Source organism: Erpetoichthys calabaricus, chromosome 2, assembly GCF_900747795.2.
Source record: "Erpetoichthys calabaricus chromosome 2, fErpCal1.3, whole genome shotgun sequence".
Classification (NCBI taxonomy): domain Eukaryota; kingdom Metazoa; phylum Chordata; class Cladistia; order Polypteriformes; family Polypteridae; genus Erpetoichthys; species Erpetoichthys calabaricus.
This window is the reverse complement of record NC_041395.2, coordinates 224,975,500-224,997,282: the sequence shown is the minus strand read 5'-3', so window position 1 is coordinate 224,997,282 and position 21,783 is coordinate 224,975,500. Positions and strand designations below refer to the sequence as shown.

The following is a 21,783-nucleotide window of genomic DNA, read 5'->3' as shown; positions in this document are numbered from 1 at the left end:
CTTTTTGGGGGAAACAGCGTAGTAGTCTGTTAAATTCCACGACAGAATCTTTTCTTTACTCTACCCTAAGTATAAAATAGTTGGAAAATATATAAATTGAGTTCATTGGTTGGAAAAGTGGACCCACATGGTCACAAATGATACAAAACATACAAGCAAATCTATGGCAGAAAATCTGAAAAATAAGAAATTTAACATTATGGCTGGATTAGCAAAGTCCAAATCTAAACATTGCTGTGGCACAGAAATATAAGCAGTTCTTTGGGGAGGTCTGGGCCAGATTTCCTGACTAACTTTCACCACGGCTAAGTGTTTATGATTCAAATATCTTAAAAATAATGAATAAAAGTCATATACATGGTAAAGAAGGTAGGAAAAAAAAAAAAAGGTACTGCTCAGCGCTACAAGTGCTTTCCTCAAATTAGCAAAAATGCACAGAAATGATCCTAAACAGCACTGAAATAATGTACTTTGGAAGATAAATCAAAGTCAGACTTTTTGACTAACCAGCATTTCCTTATGTCTAGAGAAACACTAACACCACAGCAAGAAAGCTACACCAACGGTCTAGCATACTGTAGAAAAATCAGACAGGGAAAATTAGATTTCTATTTAGGAGAGTAATAATAATAATAACAATAATTCTTTACATTTATATAGCGCTTTTCTCACTACTCAAAGCGCTCTCTTCCTAATAATATACTACTTGTCAAATGTTTAAGAACATTTCAGTTTTTCTTCAAATTTAATCAGTTGAAATGCAATGAATGACCTAAAATGGTGAAAAGGTAAGCAGTAAACTGCCAGAGATTTACATTTTTAACGCTTTAGCAAAAACTGAAAAAAAGGAAATTTCAGAATATTACAAATGTGCCTTTTTCGGGGGACAACTAATAGGTTACAACCTACAGATGTTCTGCAGAAAAGTAAATTAAGCTTTGTAAGTTGATGAAAACAATTTGCACAGGTGTATCAACTTCTGTTCATTATTTTAACACCCTCTGTTTCTCTTCAAGCAGACTGTGTTACTTTACCCTCTGAAGTACTACTTGGACAATATTACACTGTAGAAAGTTGAACATTCCAGTAATAATGGCAATGAAATAGCAATTAGCAAATAAAATGAGGCACAGCTCTATGACACTTAGAAGTGTAATCCTTTCATTAGAGAAATTGAAAAAAAAATCAAAGTGTCAGTGAGTACGGTATCCTACACAACCCAAAGGCAATTGGAAACTGAAAGAAACACTGACAGGAAGAAATCTGGAAGACCCAACGTCAGAACCCAATCAGAAGACAAGTTTCTGGGGATCACCAGCTTGCATGATAGGCGCTTCACAGCACAACAGTTTCAAGAACAGCTTAACAGTGGTAAAAAAAAAGCTAGTCTCAGTTTCTACTTTGAAGAGGAGACTTTGTACTGCAGGTTTGACAAGGTGAGTAGCAGTACGAAAGCCATTTCTTAAAGGACAAAATAGGTCCTTGAAATGCCTAGTGAACTACTGCAGATGGGACAACTTTGTTAACCTAAATTTTTAATGTAAACCTCTGACATTTTAGTGCTAACGTTTCCACCATCTTAGGTCATTTATTACATTTCAACTGATTACATCTGAAGAAAAACTGGAAAAACTAAGGTGTTCTAAAACTTTTGATGGGTAATGTATATATTAATATATAACATAATATATATATATATTTCTAAACCTGCCACAATCCCTCTAACATGTTCCCCAAAATTCACAATCTAAAAAATTCTACCATGACAACTGGAGTTAAAAATTTGTTTAGTCACAGCACAGGTGGAGGCTAAGTTCTGCTTCCAAAACCTCTTGACAAATACCTCCCACAAAGCAGATGTATAATGAATAGGATTATCTGTAATAAGAAGGATCGAGAAGGAAGATAACTTTCCTGGTTTACTTGTGGATTCAAAACAATGAGTCAGGAGAATGAATGATAAAGAGTTATGGTCTGTTGGAAAGCAACATCTGTTAGAAGATAAAGATGAAGGTAGCAAAACAGCCCTCAGTAACGAGTTGTTAAAGAAGACTCTGGAGGCAGTTTACTTGATATAATACATGAGTTCAAACAAACCACACGTGAACAGTAAATAATTAGTGTTAATATAAAATGACCATTAGGAGGTGGAAGAAAGACACAACTGATTTAATATTACCAGTCAGTACCACTGGAGACTGTTTAGGGTATGGTTGGCAAAACTGCCATTAGAGATATTAGATTTGATTTCTTTGAATATGAGAGTGCTAGAATGAACATCTAATATCTAAAATAAAGGGGGGGATATATCCACCAGAAATGAATAATCATTATGAGTTATCTGTAAATGTGGCTTTCAAAACTCTGCATTATTAAAATAAAAGCATGAAGTGAATAATGCATACTGCAGCAACCATTCCTACAAATATTTGGTCATCTTTGTCATACTCATCGTTGACAGAATCAAATATTAAAAGGACACAAGCTTAACATGTCAAATGTAATGGGGTTTGGTTGTCACTTTAAAGTTCAGAATAACATGCATAAATGTAGAATATAAAGACTACAGAAGGGTATGGTACCAGAAACAGATCCCTCCCAGTGTCGGCGAACCAGCTCCTCCATGCAGCCAACAACTTCCCTCCACACCTCCTCAAACATGGTGTCCAGCACCGCTTCCTTCATGCAGTGAAAAGGTGTAACAGGCGGAAAGCCCATCCATTTTCTTTGAGACTGATAGTCACGTCTCTTTTCTGCTCCCTCTTCCTCTCTAGCAAAACAAAAGGGCATTACAGGTTGTTCAAAAAAATCCAGTAAGCATTCTAACAGACTTTCATACAGCATAATGTTACTAAAAGTGAAACTTTTACTCAGAAGTCTAATCTACAGAGCAGTAATGCTTTTCATAGTTCATTATTCTGCTAGTCTAAAATAAAAGCTGAAATCATAACATTTCATTTGAGAATATTACTTCTACTATCATGGACAACTTATAGACAAATCCAGGGACCCATACAAAGTGATATATTGTATTTGTAGAGTAAAGTCAGTATTTTGTATGGGACATAAGAAAGACAGAATTAAAACAGATTTTTCAATTGAATGCAAGTGTTACTAGAATAAGCACATCTGAAAGTTTTGAACACAATAACAGAGTTAAGTCTCCATATAGAGTGACTAGACTGATTCCAGGACTGCAGGTTTAGGAGTTATGAGGAAAGGCTGAAGTTAGTGAACCTTTCCAATCTAAGCAAACAGAGCTTATGCAGTGACATGACTAAAGTGTTTAAAATTATGAAAAAAATTAGAATAGTGGATCAAGACTCTTACTATAATTGAATTCAATAAGAACCCTGAGGCACAGTTGGAAACTTGTTAACAGCATATTTTGCACAAACATTAGAAAGTTTTTCTTAACACAGGGAACTACAGACACATAGAATAAGTTACTAAGAAATGTGGTGGACATTAGGACTCTAGAGGCATTCAAAACTAAACCTGATGTTGTTTTGGAGGAATCGTGTTGATAGGATTGGCACGCTTTGATGGGCTGAATAACTTGTTCTCATCAAAAGTGCTCCTAATGTTCTCATGTGCTCATCATTTTTTAATAGCATCCATATCCATATGTTCATATTTTGACAACTCCCTCATAAATGATTAGAGTAAATCATTACCTTGTTCATGTGTGACACAAGAAGGACATCTTTGCAATTGGTTATTTTTACAAATTACTGGGTTGTCAATATACAGTATATACTATACTTTAAGACAATGGAATGGAACAAATAGTAATGAAACTGTCAATTCCTTGTTAGCCATGTAAATTCATTCTTCTTAAAATGTTTAACCATATGCCATACTCTGTGCTCCTAAGCTTACTAATTATGGCCAGTTTACCTGTAATCATGTGGTGCAATTTTGACTCAAAATACGGTATCAATGTAGGAAACATCATTGTTGCCAAATGTCATAATACTTTTTTATGCCAGTCATCCTTATCTTATGCTGTGTTTATCTCATGAAAGTTACTTGGTATTTGGACCTTTAGACACCTTTACAGACCTTTCTTTACAGAATATTGACAATAGATTTTTTTTTTGTTCTTTATTTCGCCTTATACAATTTCTTGTATTAGAAATTTGTTAGTTTTCGCATACCCCTTGGGGTCAGAGCCCAGGGTCAGCCATTGTACAGCGCCCCTGGAGCAATAACAGGTTAAGGGTCTTGCTCAAGGGCCCAGCAGAGTAAGATCTCTTTTGGCAGTGACGGGGATTCGAACTGGCAACCTTCTGGATACCAGCACAGATCCTTAGCCTCAGAGCCACCACTCCGCATCCTTTGATTAAATACACCTCAAACATTCAGTAATATTCTTGTGGAACACATCTTTTACTATTGCAAATTAGTAATTTTTGTAAATGAAACCTTCCTGTCTTCCTTAATCTTTTAGCAATATTCATGGCTGAATCTATTCAATCTAGAGTTAATGAAGACATACACAGCATTTATATACTTTACTAACAACAGAGTGCATCCCTAAATTAACTAATTTGGGATATCATACCTTTTAAATAGAATCTCAGGTAATGAACGTAAATCTGCCATAGGCAGAATACACTCTTCATCAATGTGTGTAAAAAATATCAGACATCGCAATATTATGCCTTGACTAATGTAATCCAAAATATATCCAGGACAACACCTGAATTGTGAACAATGTTATCAAACACCTGCTTCGCTGTGCCATACCTGTAAGTTTAGGGAGTACCCTATACTCAAATCCTAAAAAGGAATTAATAATTACTCTCTGGTGACATTATATGGAGCAACACCTGGAGGGACAACACTCAGTAAAAGAAAAAAATCACTTCTATTATCCAACACTACTGTGCTTGCTTGTCGCCTTATCTTACTCAGTTGGAAGAATCATATTACATCCTCCAAAATTAGTGGGAAAATGTCTTATTTTTATTTAAAATTAGAGCGGTGTAAATATTCTCTGTGACGTACAGTTTAGGGTTTTTTTGATAACACTTTACATTAAGTGTCGATAATTACACTGTAACTACTATGTAATTACCTGTATAAGTACAGTGTAACTACGAGTTATTACTCCGTACTTACTGTATAATACAAAGTAACACTATAGTTAATTACTCAGTTGTCGTTGTTATTCCACAGTTTATATAATTACAATGTAACAATTTATCACTGATCCAAAAACAAGTGCATTTACATAGTTACATTGTATCTGTACTTTCAAAATGTAATAAAAACATCAGGGTATGTAACTACAACTATGTAACAGATGTCCCATGGTCTAGGCAGTTGTAATGGAGTTGTTATGGACACTTAATGTAAAGTGTTAATGTTTTTTTTATATAACTTACCAACATTAAATGAATGTTGTATTAAGATAAAGCCTTTGACGGTCTTCTGGATATCTGAACCTCTGAAACCTCTGGTCACAAACATTTCCGAACACATACAAATCGGGTTACAATCAAAAAGTTCGTCAAACTGTTGCATGTGTTCACAACCACACGCTCTGGTGGCAAACAAAAACACTGCCGGCCAGTTTCCCTTCCGGTTCGTACGCGTCAATGATTTCCGCATGTGTTCAGTCTCTCCCTGTACACCGATCTTGGTCAGACGTGCGTGCATTCGCTGTGAACTCTGTGTGCTGTATTTCGTGTGCTTTTGCATTAATTTTGCAATTAACCATGGCCTCTAAGCAAGTGAAGAGTTGTAGTGTTGGTGAGAAGAAAGGTTCAAAGAAAATTGAAATCCAATTAAAGAAAGAAATCATTGAAAAGTATGAGCATGGCGTTCATGTTACCGATCTTGCCGCCGAGTACAAGAAATCAAAATCTACTAGAAATCTACTGATTTTTAAATCGAAATCTTCTTTCACGGAGCCAGACTCTCCCTCAAAACTGTAACCTCCTCTCCACCCAGCTTCCTCCTCACTTCCTTCGCGCCAGAACTCGACTCATGCAAGGTTAGTTTTCTTGGTTGTTTATGGTTAGTTTTTGTATAAATTAAGGATTTTTCCCTGCGCTTAAAACACATAAAAAAAGTGTTTACAGCGAGTGGTTCGTAAGGGTGTAGCGCAAACTCTTGCAATGTTAGTTTTCTCTGTTGTTCAAGGTTTTCTCAGTGTTATTCAATGTGTTTACATTTAGTTTACTATTACACTGTGCATTCTATGGTATAATTAACTATTTTTGTGCTTAAAAATCTAAAAAAAAAAATATTTATATACAGTTCGTATGGGCTGGAACTGATTAATTGTATTTACATACAATCTTATGGGGAAATTACGTTCGGGTCGCATCCAGAGTTTTGGAACAAATTACAGTCGTTGTGTACTTGTGTGTAACTCATTGTAATTTGATAAATAAAATGAATACTAAAATGCATGGAACAAATAGGTAGGAAACGTGCTGCAAAATAACATGACTTGCACCTTTTATTTACACTGTTTCAGAACCAGTGCACATATGGGCCAAACCTGATTTTAGGACAAAATACTTTAGACTAGGCCAAACCAGTTTGCCAAAGTGGATAGGATGAACCTAGTTTGAACTACATTATCCCAAAAATCAATGTAGCACTCCCAGGACAAATGATTTGTCCTACTCTAAACTAGTTTGGCCTGCAATCATACTTTCTCAGGCCAAACCGATTCATGATATTGCTTCGGACAAACTGGTATAGCTTAATCTAAACTAGTTTGTCCTAAAATCAGGTTTAGCCTGTAACACATACAATCAAAATATGCAGCTATAACCTGAGTGGTTTCATCAATGTATTTCCATGATTTTCAACATGTTTCTACCACATTTTGTTCAGTCTGCAAGTGGCTAATTAGAGTGAGCTGAGGGAAATATGCTAAAATGGAAAATTGATATTTTACATATTTGTGAAAAGGGTAATATTTTTCACAGATGAATAACACAGGCACATTTAATCTACTAATGGCATTTAATTAGTACTTACTTATCCCTACAATCAAAAGCTAAGTACTCCTCTACCAATCCTTCTGCCTCAATCACTCCAGTCTCCTCATTCGGATTCACAATGTTCTCATCATTCCCAGATAATGTGTTATCTGTATTTGGCCTGGACACTGAGAATGGGACCTTCTTTCCAAGGACACTGAGCCTGGGAAAATCAAGACAAAAGCAAGATTGACAATTATGCAGAGCTGCTCAAGAAAGTGGTTCTTCAATAAATAGTGCATAAAACTGCAGCCATCAGATATACCAACTTATTATCATATTCAATTTGGGATGACTACAGAAGCTTTTTAAATTTATTTTTAGTATCATACTCAATTTGGGATGACTAGGGAAGCTTTTTAAATGTACTTTTAATATTATTTGAAGGCAAAACATGTCTTCTCTGGAATTACTTTTACCTAATGAATCACATTAGGTTAAAGTATCCCATCACATTGCTTTTCCACTAGCACAAGGAACTTAATGAGCTAAGTTTATGTCCACCGTCTTTTTCGGCAAATGATCCTTAAATTACCTGTGACATTTAGTGCTTGTTTGGGATCTACTTCAAATATAGAAGCCATTTTAATTGAAAAACTTTCAATGAAGCAATTACAATGTTGTGGCCATTGGTTACTTTAGCATGTGTTATCATTCAAAGGACATAACTACATTGTCTTGTATTAGTGCGCTGAGCACCAATTTCAAACTCTTGATTTGCTAAAAAAAATACAGAAATCCCTTGATTGTGATTGCTTTCTCAAAGTACAAATAATGTCTCCATTAGTATTCCTACCCGTAATTGGAAAAAAAAATCTTAAACCAAGAAATCATCCAGGTTCTGAGTCAGAGTAACAAATAAATAAATATACACAACTATTTAATAAACACTGATCCATTTATGAATCAAGCTGAATACAAGTTTTAGGTTTTATGGTGAGGCTACTCTGGCTTCACTGCTGCTGGGACCTACCTTCACCATTATATTCAGGTGAAAGAAATGGTCCCAGCAGAGGTTCATTGAACATGGAGAATTCAGTTCATTCTTTTAAGTACTGCTTGGAATTCTTCTTTTTTTTGCAATTTTATTCCTGTTTTTGTGGACACTGATATATGGATTACAATTTGGACTTGTTAGCTTTGGGTTGCCTTTTTGGGTAAATGCATTCTCGTCTTTTCAATTTTCCCTTTGTTTGCCATTTTTTGTACTTATTTTGTTCAATAAATTTTTTATTTATAAAGACTATTCATTGGCCTCATCCTTAAGAGCAGGGGCTTTAATGGTTTGCCCTCTGCCTCCAAGGACATTTTTGTTCATTCTGAACAAAAAAAAACAAAAACTTTTCAACTTTAAAAGCCAGTAACCCATTTTGGGGCAAAGCCTGCCTGTGGAGTTGGCAGTTAGGCGCCCTTGGATGATGCATATCTCTTGGCACATATGTTATACTAGCCGTCATCCGTGTCTCCACCCACGTAGTAATGAAACAGGACAGTGAGGAGGGCCCCGCCCGGCTCCCTACTCTTCACATCACACTTCCTCCTCCCCTCGTCCCGCAGCCTGTCTCGGATTAGCACGAATATATCGCTCCTGCAAGCGAACTATGAGAGATGAGAGAATTTTCAAAATCAACCAGAATGTTCAAGCAAATTATATAGAGAAAAAAAACCCAATCTAAATCTGTTAAGTAGTTCTCTCGTTCGCTAGCTAAGCGGAGGTAAGGTACACACCCTGAGGTTAGTGCGTGAATGGGGAGGGTCCTGCCCCCCTCCCCTCAGATTCATGCAAATAAATCGGTACCACAAACGAACTGATACACAGCGCAATGAGAGGTCACAAAATCAACCAGAATATTCAAACAAATTATAGAAAAAAAACCCGATCTAAACCTGTTAAGTAGTTCTCTTGAGAAAAGCGGACAAATATACAGACAGACGTTGGATTTTATACATATATATATACACACACGTATTATATATATATATATATATATATATATATATATAAAAAGAGAGAGAGAGAGACAATGAATATAAACTAAAAATAACCCAAATGGGAACAAACAAATTACACACAAATTTTCAAGCTACCTTTTAAACAAAAACATACGTTACAGTAAATCTACTAGAATATGCTCATGACAGGAACAATGTCTCTTTTAATTTTTATGCAATTAGCAATAGACATGTGCAACACCGAATTATATTTGCAAACAAAATAACACATATAAAAGATTTCAATTTCAAATACTTTTCTTAATTTTCCCCAGGATCTTTATGTGCTATTAAGAATTTTCTTTACAAAAAAAATCAAGACAATTCTGCAAAAATGTAAATATTATATTTACAGCATATAATAAACCTATAAAACTGTTTTACTATGTAAAAACAATAAAAATGATTTCTTAAGTTTACAGTTATTTGAGTATTCAAAGAGAAACAGAAGCAGCAAAAAGGCAAAACATATGTAGAACAGTACATTTAGGTTTACTCTGTATTTTAGAGGGAACAGAGTTCAACAAGTTTGAATTATACCCAGTAAATGATGTGTAAGCCTTATCAAAGACAAAACAGAAGGCAGAATCCATTATTTATAAGTGCATGTTCAAATCTTATTAACTTCACTCCCGACGTTAAATTATGGAAATTATGGAAGTTTAATCAGTAAAAGTAAACAAATAATAATAAAAACTTAACATGCTTTAAGTGTAGAAAGAGATATCTGTGATTTAAAATATCACTAAACAACATACAATAATATTTAATGCAAATAATTCCATGGCACTGATGAAAGCTTTTATAGCACACATTTTATCACATTATATGTACACAAAGAAAGCAGGAAATTTCACCACAAGTAGTGTAAAAATAAACAGGAAAGCAGCTGAAAAAGCAAAATAACCATATACAGTGTTTATATTGGCAGAAAATAATTACAATAGGTATTTGTTCCTCTACAGAAAAAAAAGAATCATTAGACAATGTAGCAGAAATTAAACACAATGCCTAAAAACGCTTACTCATTGGAAGATTTCTCTCTGCTATTGCTTGCTGTAGTGGAAATAGAATCACAACTCCCTGGCGTTGAATACCACTTGTAACCCTCATCAGTTGGCATCACCATCTGTGTACCCAGTATTCTAAGCAAACAAAAAGCAGTATCATCAGATTAATTGTTCTAAATAACTTTCAAAAAGGAAGAAATATTTATGACCTTCAATGACTAAGGAGGGTCATATTATGCATGACTTGAAACTACCTAAAATTTCAGTTTAGGTTACAGAAGGGCTGATTAAATGTAGAGTATGTGCTCCCTTGATATATAAAAATCATAATTTTAATCCAAGTACACATTTAAAAAACATTTTTCATAAATATATAGATTTTTTTGTGAACACAAATAATGACCAACATGAATAAGAAAATCATGTGGTACTGTAGCCGAGTGCCAAAATGTTGGACTAGGAGCAACAAGGGTACAGTTTAATACCTTTTCATCTATAGATATATATAAATGCTAAGGTTTGTCTGTCTGCAAAAACTCACACATCCATGGCCTATGAAGCTTGACCTTGGCTTCAAATCAACAAATTATGATGTGACACATACAACGTGATCCATTATTTGCACATCCAACGCACAGTGAAACCCAAATTTAGCTTCAACTCCTTCTCAAGACCAGCAAAGACATGGCAGCAAACATGGGCTAACAGAAAATCAACAGCTGCACATTATATAGATCAGATGAAGACTAATGCCGAGTGAGGACACTGCTTGTCTGGCACAAACAGAATGGAGACATGGGCATGTGCCACTGCTGACAAGAACAGAAACCCCAACAACATCAACAGGACAGGCACAGTGGCATGGGCAAACTCGACTCTGTGAAACACATTGCACCAGCTCCTTTGAGAAAAGCAAGGCAACACAGCTCAAATACAACATGCAAACTTTATCACAAAACACAGTTATATGAATCGTCAGGCCAAGAAAAGGAACCATACCCGCATCTGCCACAGTGAAACACTTTCCACAAACACGGATAGCTACCTGTGCAAACTTGTATTCAGCTTGCAAAACAAAGTCATACATAATCCTTGACCATGAAAAACAACATGCTCAACATTAGCCATGACGAGACAGCAAGACACTGCCGCACATACCAAATAGAAAGATCTGCCTCAAATTCTATTGCAAGTACAAGGGTAAATGACTGATCGAGTCTCTATTGATAATTACCCAGGATACAGTAAAAGGCACGGCGACATGGTTATGCTCAGCTATGTAAAGCACATTGCAACAGAATACATATGCAATATCAACAACTCCAAGTGTTTTGTATCCATGGGAGCCTCTATCGATAATCCCCCAGGACAGGATGCATACCTGTTCAGAGGAATTGAAGTAGAAAAAAATCAAACACCACACACAGACGCCGGACAGGTTCAATAACTTATCATGCACATACTTGTTCAGATGAAGTTCTTAAGCAAACACTTTATCATGAAAATACAGACATCTTTCCTCCCTTGCTTACAAAAGTATAGGATTTCATTAACACAAACAGCCTTTACATCCAAGCCTTTATAAATACAAGGCAAGCTGAAGAAGAAGAAAAACTATGGGCACAGAAAGATGTCATACAGCTTCCAGATGTTAAACAGTACTTCCTCATCACATTTACACAAGAGTAATGCCATTAAAAGGCACAGTACTTCAGGCTTTTGTCTTAACTTTTCATCATATTCTTACATTGCTTTATCTTACTATTTTCCACTCCCTTTTCTATTTTTTAATAAAACATTATTTTAGCTTTGGACTTCCACATTACACCACCAATGAATGCATTTTACAGCCCCTTTAATTTGAGGACTGGAGCATCACATACACAGTATCAACATCTCCTTTTATCTGGCATCCATTGGAGCCATTATTGATAATCCCACAGGACATGGTACCTATGTGTTTACAATTCATTATTATTTAGAATTTATCATTCTACTGTTGGACATCACCCCTTTCAATTTCCTTTTATTTGAGGACGGGAGGTCTGTGTGATTTACATCTTTAATGTGGGTAGTGACATCATGTACATGTTCCACAATTCTGTGTTAGCCAGTGTGATTTTCTACACTGTGGTGTGCTGGACCAGCAGCATCACTTCAAGAGAGACCGACTGAAACAGAAACCTAAATAAAAAGTAGACTCAGTTATGAGGCGCACTCTTGATGTGATGGAGGAAGAAACAGAGGAGAGATTGAAGACCGAGCTGATGGTCATTATGAACAATGCTGCATATCCTCTCACTAACATTGAGTGCTTTCAGCAAGTCAATTATTCAGCAGAAGTGTGTCAAGAAACTTTATACCAAAAGCAATATGCCTTTATAATTCCTCACTGAAACAGCTATTTTATCATTAGCCAAGTCACAGTTTTTCTTCTTTCTTTTTTTCTAATTCATGCGTTTTCATGAAGGGTTTCAGTTGTTTGTTAAAATATTTCATTCATTGTGTGTAAATGTTTGCTAAATCTTTTTTGTCTTTGTTTTAAGCAAAATTCGTTACTTACCTATGGAAAAGTATTAAAAATAACAATTTACTTATTACTTATGAAAGTAAATACTTACTTACTTCTTCTAAACAGGATCAAAGTTATTACCTGAGATGTGGGAAACGTGATTTCCACTGTTCACATTCCTCTTCAAGACTCTGCATTTGTCCACATGGTTTACACTCATATAGAAGTTCATCAATTTCCTCAAACATTTGCTGCACCTGCCTTGATGCTGCTTTATCAAATTCCTGAAGGAGAAAACAGGGTTACTATTGTTCAAACTCTGGGTACAACCTTGACAGCCTTACGTCTAATACAAACCGGCAGCTGAAGGAGTAGTCTTAAAGCAGTATTCCATGCAGTAGTACTTCTTTGCTAAACTTCAATTAAAACTCAAAGCTTTGCATGCAGCAGCATGGTACCTTATATTATTTGGCCAATATGCATGCAGCTGCTTCAAAACTATGTAACGAAGTTATTCAAGCATCATTGTTAAACAGAAATTATACAAGGCAAAAGATATTCTTTAAGATGACTATAAAGAAATAGGAGTACAAACATTTGCTTGTTTTTGGCTATAAATAAATAAATACTTATTTAATGTAGTATGCTGCAATCTGACCTGTTTGACAGTACTATAATCTGCTGCAATCTGCCTTATGGATGACTTGCATTCTAAAATGTTTTTATTTCTTTCATTTGACTTACCACAGAAACCCTGAAAATGGCACCCCTATAATGTCAAGTCACTCTAGGGCTAGTCAACCCAAATACAAACACAGCAACACTGAGATTTCAAAAGTGAAATTAAACAGAAGAGCAAAACATAACATTTGTTTCTAAAAATATGTTTATTTAAACTATCAGAAAATTAAAAAGGAAATAAACGAACATCATAGCCCCAGGAGAAGACTGAACTTCGTTCTGTGGAAACTCCAGTTCCAGTGTAGCTCTGAATGGCAGACCAAGAATTTGCTAACTCTTCTGCAGTAACCGTTCGACAACTTGATTCATCGGAGTCCTCAGATTCTCTAAGGCCAAAAAGAAAAATTGAAATGAGTCAAGTGTACAATACTAAGTACTTCAATAACTGGTGTACTTTCCTGTACATTGATTCTTCAACCAACAGTCCTGCCAAATTTCAGCAATCTGAAAAGATAGAAAGTGACTGCCTTTTCCTTTTAAATACATGTCTTATACATTTAGAAACTGAGCCAGCTTCACAATGAACAGAACTGCTGCTATTAAGTCTTGAATAAATGCACAGTCAGCATAAATTCTGAAATGTTATTAACCTTTGGTAAGCAGAAACAGCGTCCTTGACATCATGCAGGAAATTTTGTGGGAGATAAACATTATCCTTCTCTGGCAATGGGTGATGTTCAATATTGCTTTTCGATAATCCACGTCTACAGAAATGGAAAGAAGAATAATCCTGTAAAGTACCTCAGTTTTCTTCCAACTACTGGCATCCAGTTTGTTAACTGTACCTCTGCTAATGCCCATGTATTTTGTTTGAGTAAGGGTGGACTCTATCAATATAACCCTTATACTTAAAATTGAAAAGAAAGCACATTACACTTGGAAGTGGAAAACAGATAGCCAAATAACCCCACCAGCATCATGTGGTCTGTTCCTAGTACACTCTTGGCAAAGAGTTACCTTCACTAGATATTTAACTGCCTCAACTGGCTCCTCTGAACTGGAGAAGTTCTCTTGTCACAATGTGGCATGCACAGAAAAGATACACTTTCTCAAAGCAAATAAAATGCATGCACATTTTCAATGAGCTCCATTATCAGCAAGGATTGTGTTGAAACAAACACCAGCAGAACCAAACATGAGAACCCCGGTTATAAAAGTAAAATAACAGGAGGCTGAAGAGAGTTAGAAACTGAGAAAAATGCTTTGAGTGAAATTTGTAGACCTTTTATTTATTAGAGAAAAACAATTACAATTAAGAGAGCAAACCTGCTCTCAACCATCCTGTTTATTTACAAAAATAAGAACCTAAAATACAGAGTTCTACTTAACATGATTAATGCATATAAAATAAAAAATAAATAATTATGATGTTCACTGTTGCAGGCACTATAACTGACATGTGAATTCTTTTGTTTAATTTTGTATTCGTGGAGAATAACTTATGAACAGTTTGAAATCACTTCAGTTTTTGTCTGTCTGGCTCCTCCTGACTCACCATACAAGAAAACTCCTGAAAATGATATACTGTTCAACTCGTCTTGATGTCTAGTTATGCAAGGCATCAAGCTTTTTGTGGTCTCCTCAATTTTTGTCCTTCTAGATCCGAAAAAAAACCCTCATTTTTAGGCACTTTTTGGAACATCATTTTGAGCAGGAAATTACATCATTATGATACACCGTTTCAGCAAAAATGATCAGATGGATATGAAGTTGTGCATGTACACATCAGATGATCCTTGGCATTCATCTTCTAATCAGACATGAGGGGAAAAAGTTACTCCTTTTCACAAAACTTTAAAAAAATTGGGATTGGTAACATAGGCATGTGAAATGTCATTTCATGACATTTTGAGTTTGCTGATAATGATTGTTATATTTTTTGATATCCGTTTCTTTACCGGTGGTCCATGTCCTCTAAGAGCCACTCCCAAAAGGTTAAAAATGCCACATTCCCAAAAAAAAATTAAATAAAATAAAATCATGTGTGGTATCATTTTGGATTATTTCAAGGTCAGCAGTTACAAATATTATATTTTTGATTTTTTAACTTTTATTAAGGATCTAACCCTCTATGGACCCATATTAGTGTTTATACTTTAAACATTTAAACTGAAGCACACATTTTAATATTTAAAAAGTTTGATGCAATTATTCTTACTTATTATGCACTTCCAACACATGAAGTAAATTACTCTGTTTCTTATGAACAAAATGAAATAGGGTGGCTTACGCACGCTAACTCAAGACTTTTTCTCATTATGTGCAAATTTGAACTCAAATAATTATTAAGGCATAAGGTTTAGCTGATGACTGTTTATCAAAGATGAAGAATATTGCTTTCTGCCCAAATTCAGCTAAACAGACTGCAAAGTGAAATATAGTGCTACACTTTTTACTGCAACATAAATAGAAAAAAAGTATCTTTCTAAACTGTGTACAACCTACAAACAGATGCAAACAACAGAAGATCTGAAATATGTGATACTGCAATATGAAAAGCCAAAGACAATAAAAACATAGTAGGACATCGCTGAATCTATTGATGTGACCATTATGCTAACCTGGGACGTGAAAAAACTGGTTGACGTATTAAAAGCTGAAGAAGGGAGCAAAACAAGGAAGGTTTTTAACCAAGTAAAACATTTTAATTCTCGCAAAAGATCACTGAATTGTTATAAAATGTTTGCATGTTTGTTTTGCAGTGAGGTGCCAAAAATTGCAAAAATGAAGTGAAACTTATAAGTAGGTACTATGACTGCACGTTTGCATCTTTATTTTTAAATAAAGTACTTACATCTCGAGGCTGTGGGAGATGGGCTTTCGGTTGTACCTGGAGATCATTCTTTTCTTCTCCCCTTCCGTCGTTTTGTATTATTACATATATTTTACTCATTTGTTCATTTATTTTAAATTTTCCTCGACTGTCCTTTTTTTTGTTGACTCTCCGCTGAACCTCGGTCCCTTTGATTTTTTTTGCCGAGGACTGAACATCCTATCCAGCTCCGTCACACCCTTCAATCCACTCCAAGGCTTATCCCAGGCCTACTTTTAAAGTTGTAACTTCGCGTGGAAAAAAAAATTGAACACATAACAATATAGAAACGAATAAGTTTTCATAAATAAAACGTGTCCTATTACGTTTTTAATATATTATTTTCTTGTACGAATAATAACCTTGCATTGTAAGCAAGGTAAACAGCGATTCAGAATACAGTTGTTTTGATCATTTGAGGGTTAGCACCATAACAACAGCCAGGCGTCATGGATACATGAACTCTACTTCACCCCGCAGATTACTTGGGATGTGAAGTTTTTGGAGACCAAGTCCAGTCTTGCAACTGAAAGAAATAATCACAAAAGGACTACAACATTGAAAATGCACCGCGTTTCGCCTCGATGCATGCTAGGAAATGTAGTCAGGTTTGAGATTAGTGCAATGTGAAATACACTGCCGAGGCAGGCGAGCAAGATTTCTTGAAGAAAGTAGGATTTCTTGACACTATCGTTCACCCAGGTGAACTGATTAGCTTGTGACTCAATATCTGTAATGGGTTGTCAATTCGTGTTCTAAGAGGCCTTAACAAGAAGTTTGGAACGTAATGCAGGAATAAACCCCTGGACCGGGGCAAGGCACACTGACATGGCCCGACGTTCCCACAGTCACACGTGAATAGGTCGCCAATTAACCTTACACATCTTTCATATGTGGGAAGAAAGAAAACGATTATAATCTTATGGGAAATGAACACAGACAGCTGAGTAATAGGGACTGACTTGGAATTCAGCTTAGACCTCTTATAACATTGCAAGATGCTGAGGAATTAGTTCATGCTTTTGTTTTCAGTCGACTAAATTACTGTAACGCACTCCTCTCAGGAAATCCACGCAGACACGTGGAGAATTAGGATATAGCGGGTTGGACGATGACTGACTGACTCCTCTCAGGACTACCCAAAAAAGACATTAATCGATTGCAATTAGTGCAGAATGCAGCTGCTAGAATCTTAACTAGGAAAAGAAAATCTGAGCACATTTCTCCAGTTTTGATGTCACTACACTGGTTACCTGTGCCATTTAGAATTGACTTTAAAATACTGCTTATGGTTTACAAAGCCACAAATAATCTCACTCCATCTTATATTTCGGAATGTCTTACACCTTACACTCCAAATCGTAACCTTAGATCTTTAAATGAGTGTCTACTTAGAATTACAAGAGCTAAACTTAAAAGAAGTGGTGAGGCGGCCTTCTGCTGTTATGTACCTAAAATCCGGACTAGCTTGCCAATAGGAATTCGCCAGGCTAATACGGTGGAGCACTTTAAAACACTGCTGAAAACACTTTACTTTAACATGGCTTTCTCATAGCTTCATCTTAGTTTAATCCTGATGCTCTGTATATTCAATTAATTATTATTCATGGTGGCTCCAAAATCCGTACTAACCCCTACTTTCTCTTCTGTTCTTTTTCTGGTTTTCTGTGGTGGCAATCTGCGCCACCACCACCTAATCAAAGCACCGTGATGTCCTTACATTGATGGATTAAAGGCCAGAAGTCCACATGACTGTCATCATCAAATTCTTCCATGAGAACCCTGAATACAATGAGGACTAATTGAGGTCATTTATGTTAGGTAGAATGCCTAGAGGGGGCTGGGTGGTCTTGTGGCTTGGAACCCCTGCAGATTTTATTTTTTTCTCCAGCCGTCTGGAGTTTTTTTTTTTGTTTTTTCTGTCCTCCTTGGCCATCGGACCTTACTTTTATTCTATGTTAATTAGTGTTCCCTTATTTTAATTTTTATTTATTTTGTCTTTTTTCTCTTTCTTCATCATATAAAACACTTTGAGCTACATTATTTGTATGAAAATGTGCTATATAAATAAATGTTGTTGTTGTGTGCTGTGGATGTAAAACGGGATAGTCCACAATGGATTGGATTCACCTTATTTGTTGTTTCCATGAACCTACACCAGTATTTCTATTTCTTTCCTAATGTTCTCAGTAAACGTTAATACAGTTTAGGTTCTGCTAAATTTTTTATGTGCTCAAAAACTGCATGGCCTGTCCTAGTCACTTCCCTGTCTATATTCTTCTCTAGAACTCTGCTTTGAACTAAAATCTTTCTTGAATACTTTTCTCAGTGTAATTTGTCTGCATTTTATCTAGGTCACACTTATTTTTAGTCTCAACCCAGATGGTTGTTGGAGCCTAGGGCAATAAAGTCTTTTTTGGTGTCTTCTTCTTGTTTTTCTTTACTAGTTTATTTAAGTCAATAGCCATAGTTATATTTTTTACGCTGAAAACCAGCTCGGAATTTCACTTCCTTTATTTTTATGAGGAGCTATATTAAAATGTGCTTGAAGTTCAATTTTTTCTTCCATCAGTGTATCTGTTTTAATTGTTTTTTTTCCAATAGCATATAAGGCCAAACTGGATATGTTTTTCTGGCATTTACACCAATTTGTTCTATGCAAGCAAGTCAAATGGATTGAACATCACATGTGATGAGTTGGAGTTTCTGCAGCCCAGATCCTCCACCTTGGAGCTCCAAGTAGGTGGAGTTAATTAGCTCTGCAGTACTTGGCATTATTTTAGTCAGATGACCATCCCACAACCCTGATCTTAAATGGGTGGAGCTCTGGAGGTCTGCAGATTGACTCTATTGGCAACCATTCGAATCAACTCCACCTACTTGGACTGCCTACTGGATTCAACACCACCTACTTGGAGCTCTGAGTTTCAGGGTGGAGCATCCAGGCTGCAGAGATACAGTATGTAATGCATTTGACCGATAATGTACAGTTTTAAAAAAAATGAAGGTTCCTGCATATGCTTTTAAATGGCGTTAATGTGTTATTTCCTTTGTAATACATCCAAGAAATCTTATTGTCCTAACACTTTACAATAAAAGTGACTTGATTTGACCTTTCATGAATGTTTCTCTCAGACTTGCTTGTGATCATGATGGTTAGAACTGACATGCTTGCACAAGGCTGCACAGCATATTATTTGTGTTTTGCATGTTCTCTCAGACATGTCCTACTGCAATTGTCACTCTGCTTCAAACAACTTGGCACACAGAAGACTGATTTTGTTGAAATTAGGCACACTACTTCTTCAGGAAAATGTCTCATGAAGATTTGATTTTCATTGATATACTTTATATACAGCATGCTGAATAAATTTGTGAAATTTTAGCATCTCCCACTGGAAAGCACGGCTGAATTTTCAGACTTGTCTTATTTAAAACAGAGAACCATTCTGTTCTCACTCACCCAGAGGTTAGTTTACTGCTTTCAAATTTACCTTGAAAGAATTCACTTCAATTTTCATGATTTGTATATTTGTTTCTTTTACTGATCCAACACTTGCTCCTGACCTCAAAACAACAGCTATTGAGGTATGAATGCAAATCTGACTTTTCCTGCTGCATAGATAAGCTAACCCTCAAAAAAACAGCTGTCACTTAACTAAATATAAATTGAAGGGAAAAGGAAGACAAATGAATATATACTAATATTTACAGAATATTACAATCCAAGCGTTATAATGTTTTAATATATCTGTGACAACATGGAATTTAAAGGCAAAGCTGTAGACCATCTCTCCCTCATTCTTTTAAGCAGCCAACAATTTTACTTTGAGACTAAAACAGATTTATTTTTTGGGTACAGTATATCTTTCAGAAATGTTAAGTTTAAGAAATCTGAACTAGAGTTCAACCATCTAACAATCATGCCATTTTACATAACTTGAGTTGGACTCTGTTGTCTATGAAAACTATTGAGACACCAGAAATGGGGTATATATGATAAAAGTGATGTTAAAAGGCATCTTTTAATGTAGTTACTAATGCATATAATTCCATTGTATTATCACCGTTCCTTCTGAATATGACTGACTGTTAAAAATTATTTAATAAACAAAAATATAACTATTTAAAAAACTACAAGATGTTACTCCATTTGTACATTTTCTAACATGCTATATTCTTAAGAATTATTTATGAATGCTTTGAAATCGCTTTCTTGTCTTCTGACTCACTGGTACAAGAAAACCTCCACATATGATATACTGTTCGACTCATCTTGATGAGATGGCAAGTCTTTTAGGGAACCTCTATTTTTGGTCCTCTAGACCCCGAAAAAACCCTACTTTTAGACCATTTTTGAGCCATATTATGTGCAGGAAATCACACCCTTATGATAAAGAGTAAACCAATAGGTGTCTTGAAGTTGTGCAAGTCACATCAACGGCTCCCAGGCTTAACCTCTAATGGGATACAAGGTGTCAAAATTACTCCTTTGCACAAAATTTCAAAAATACGGGGAATATAGGCATGTGGTATGTCGTTTTGTGCTATTTCGAGGTTCCTGATCATGAATATGATATTTTTGTTATGATATCAATTGCTGGTGGTCCTAACCCTTTACAAGCCACTCCCTGAAGGTTAAATTTACATATTTTAAAATATAAGTATGTGGGTTATTGGTTTAGATCATTTTAAGGTCAGTGAATATGAACCTGGTGTTATTTTAGAGTTTTGATCATTTACTAGGGTTCTAACCTTCTATGGACCACTTTTAGAGGGTGAAAAATACCAAGTTACTATTACAATTGAGAGTATTTGGATTTTACACACCATGAAGTATCATATTTCTTATGTACACCCCGACTTTTTCACATTGGTAGATCTCTTCCAGACACTCTCTCGTTGTATCCGTCTATTCATTTTGTTAACCCGCATGCTAGTTCACACGACCTTTAGTTAAATGACTGAATAATGTACTTTTCTCAAATTTGTTTATGCGACTATCTCGGCAGAATTCGACACAGCACAGTCTTGCCGCTGGTACATTGCAAGAATTTAGATCGGCCAATTAACCTTACCCGTACAACTTTTGCATTTGGGTATTTGCAGACTCAACGCAGACGGCGATAGGGCACAAGATGCGAGAGGAAGCAGTGTTAGATAATGTGCACAGTGCACAATAATATCCAACAACATATGCTCTGCGGTTCTGCAGCTGGGTCCTTCTCACGTGGATGATAGGTAAAAGAGAAACGGAACGGATGGATCATGGATGAATCGACATGTTCCATATGTGTCCAGTAGATGGTAGCAATAGCTCATTTATTTAATATATTTTTCTGAACACCTTTATTCCACACAAGCTCGAGGGAAATGAAAATCTATCGGATGTTACAGCCTTTTGACTCCCATTTTTACTTCTGACCCAACAAGCTGTCAGTTGTCTTGGTCTCTATGTATTATCTATCAATTTATTAGTTAACCGCTGGGCGGTCTTTATGGCCTTGGAAGTCTTGCCGATTTTGTATTTTTTCTCCAGCTTTGCAGGAGTTTTTTACCTCTATTCTCTCTGGCCATCTGACATTATCATTGGACTCATCTTTAGGCGCTTAAAAATTTATTCTATATATAGGGACTCTAATTATGCATCTGGTTTATGTGTGTATTGATTTGTTTTTTGTACCAGCAGTGAGAGGCGTTAAAATCTAA

General features: G+C 35.7%; 1 protein-coding gene across 2 annotated transcripts in view; it reads right to left on the bottom strand.

Annotated features, from left to right (window-relative positions):
* Positions 1 to 16,512, bottom strand: part of fam149b1 (family with sequence similarity 149 member B1) — a 40,341-nt gene extending 23,829 nt beyond the window's left edge. Inside the window, exons 1-7 of one of the 2 annotated variants that reach the window (XM_028795222.2) lie at positions 16,057 to 16,512; positions 13,853 to 13,966; positions 13,450 to 13,588; positions 12,663 to 12,805; positions 10,025 to 10,144; positions 7,006 to 7,170; positions 2,583 to 2,770 (exon numbers count right to left, since the gene is read on the bottom strand). In XM_028795222.2, the coding sequence (XP_028651055.2) occupies positions 2,583 to 2,770; positions 7,006 to 7,170; positions 10,025 to 10,144; positions 12,663 to 12,805; positions 13,450 to 13,588; positions 13,853 to 13,966; positions 16,057 to 16,103 (916 nt within the window). In that variant the 5' untranslated portion in view covers positions 16,104 to 16,512. The remainder of the gene's footprint in view (positions 1 to 2,582; positions 2,771 to 7,005; positions 7,171 to 10,024; positions 10,145 to 12,662; positions 12,806 to 13,449; positions 13,589 to 13,852; positions 13,967 to 16,056) is intronic. The other variant, XM_028795223.2, reaches the window with a different exon arrangement.
* Between the last annotated feature and the right edge of the window lie 5,271 nt (positions 16,513 to 21,783).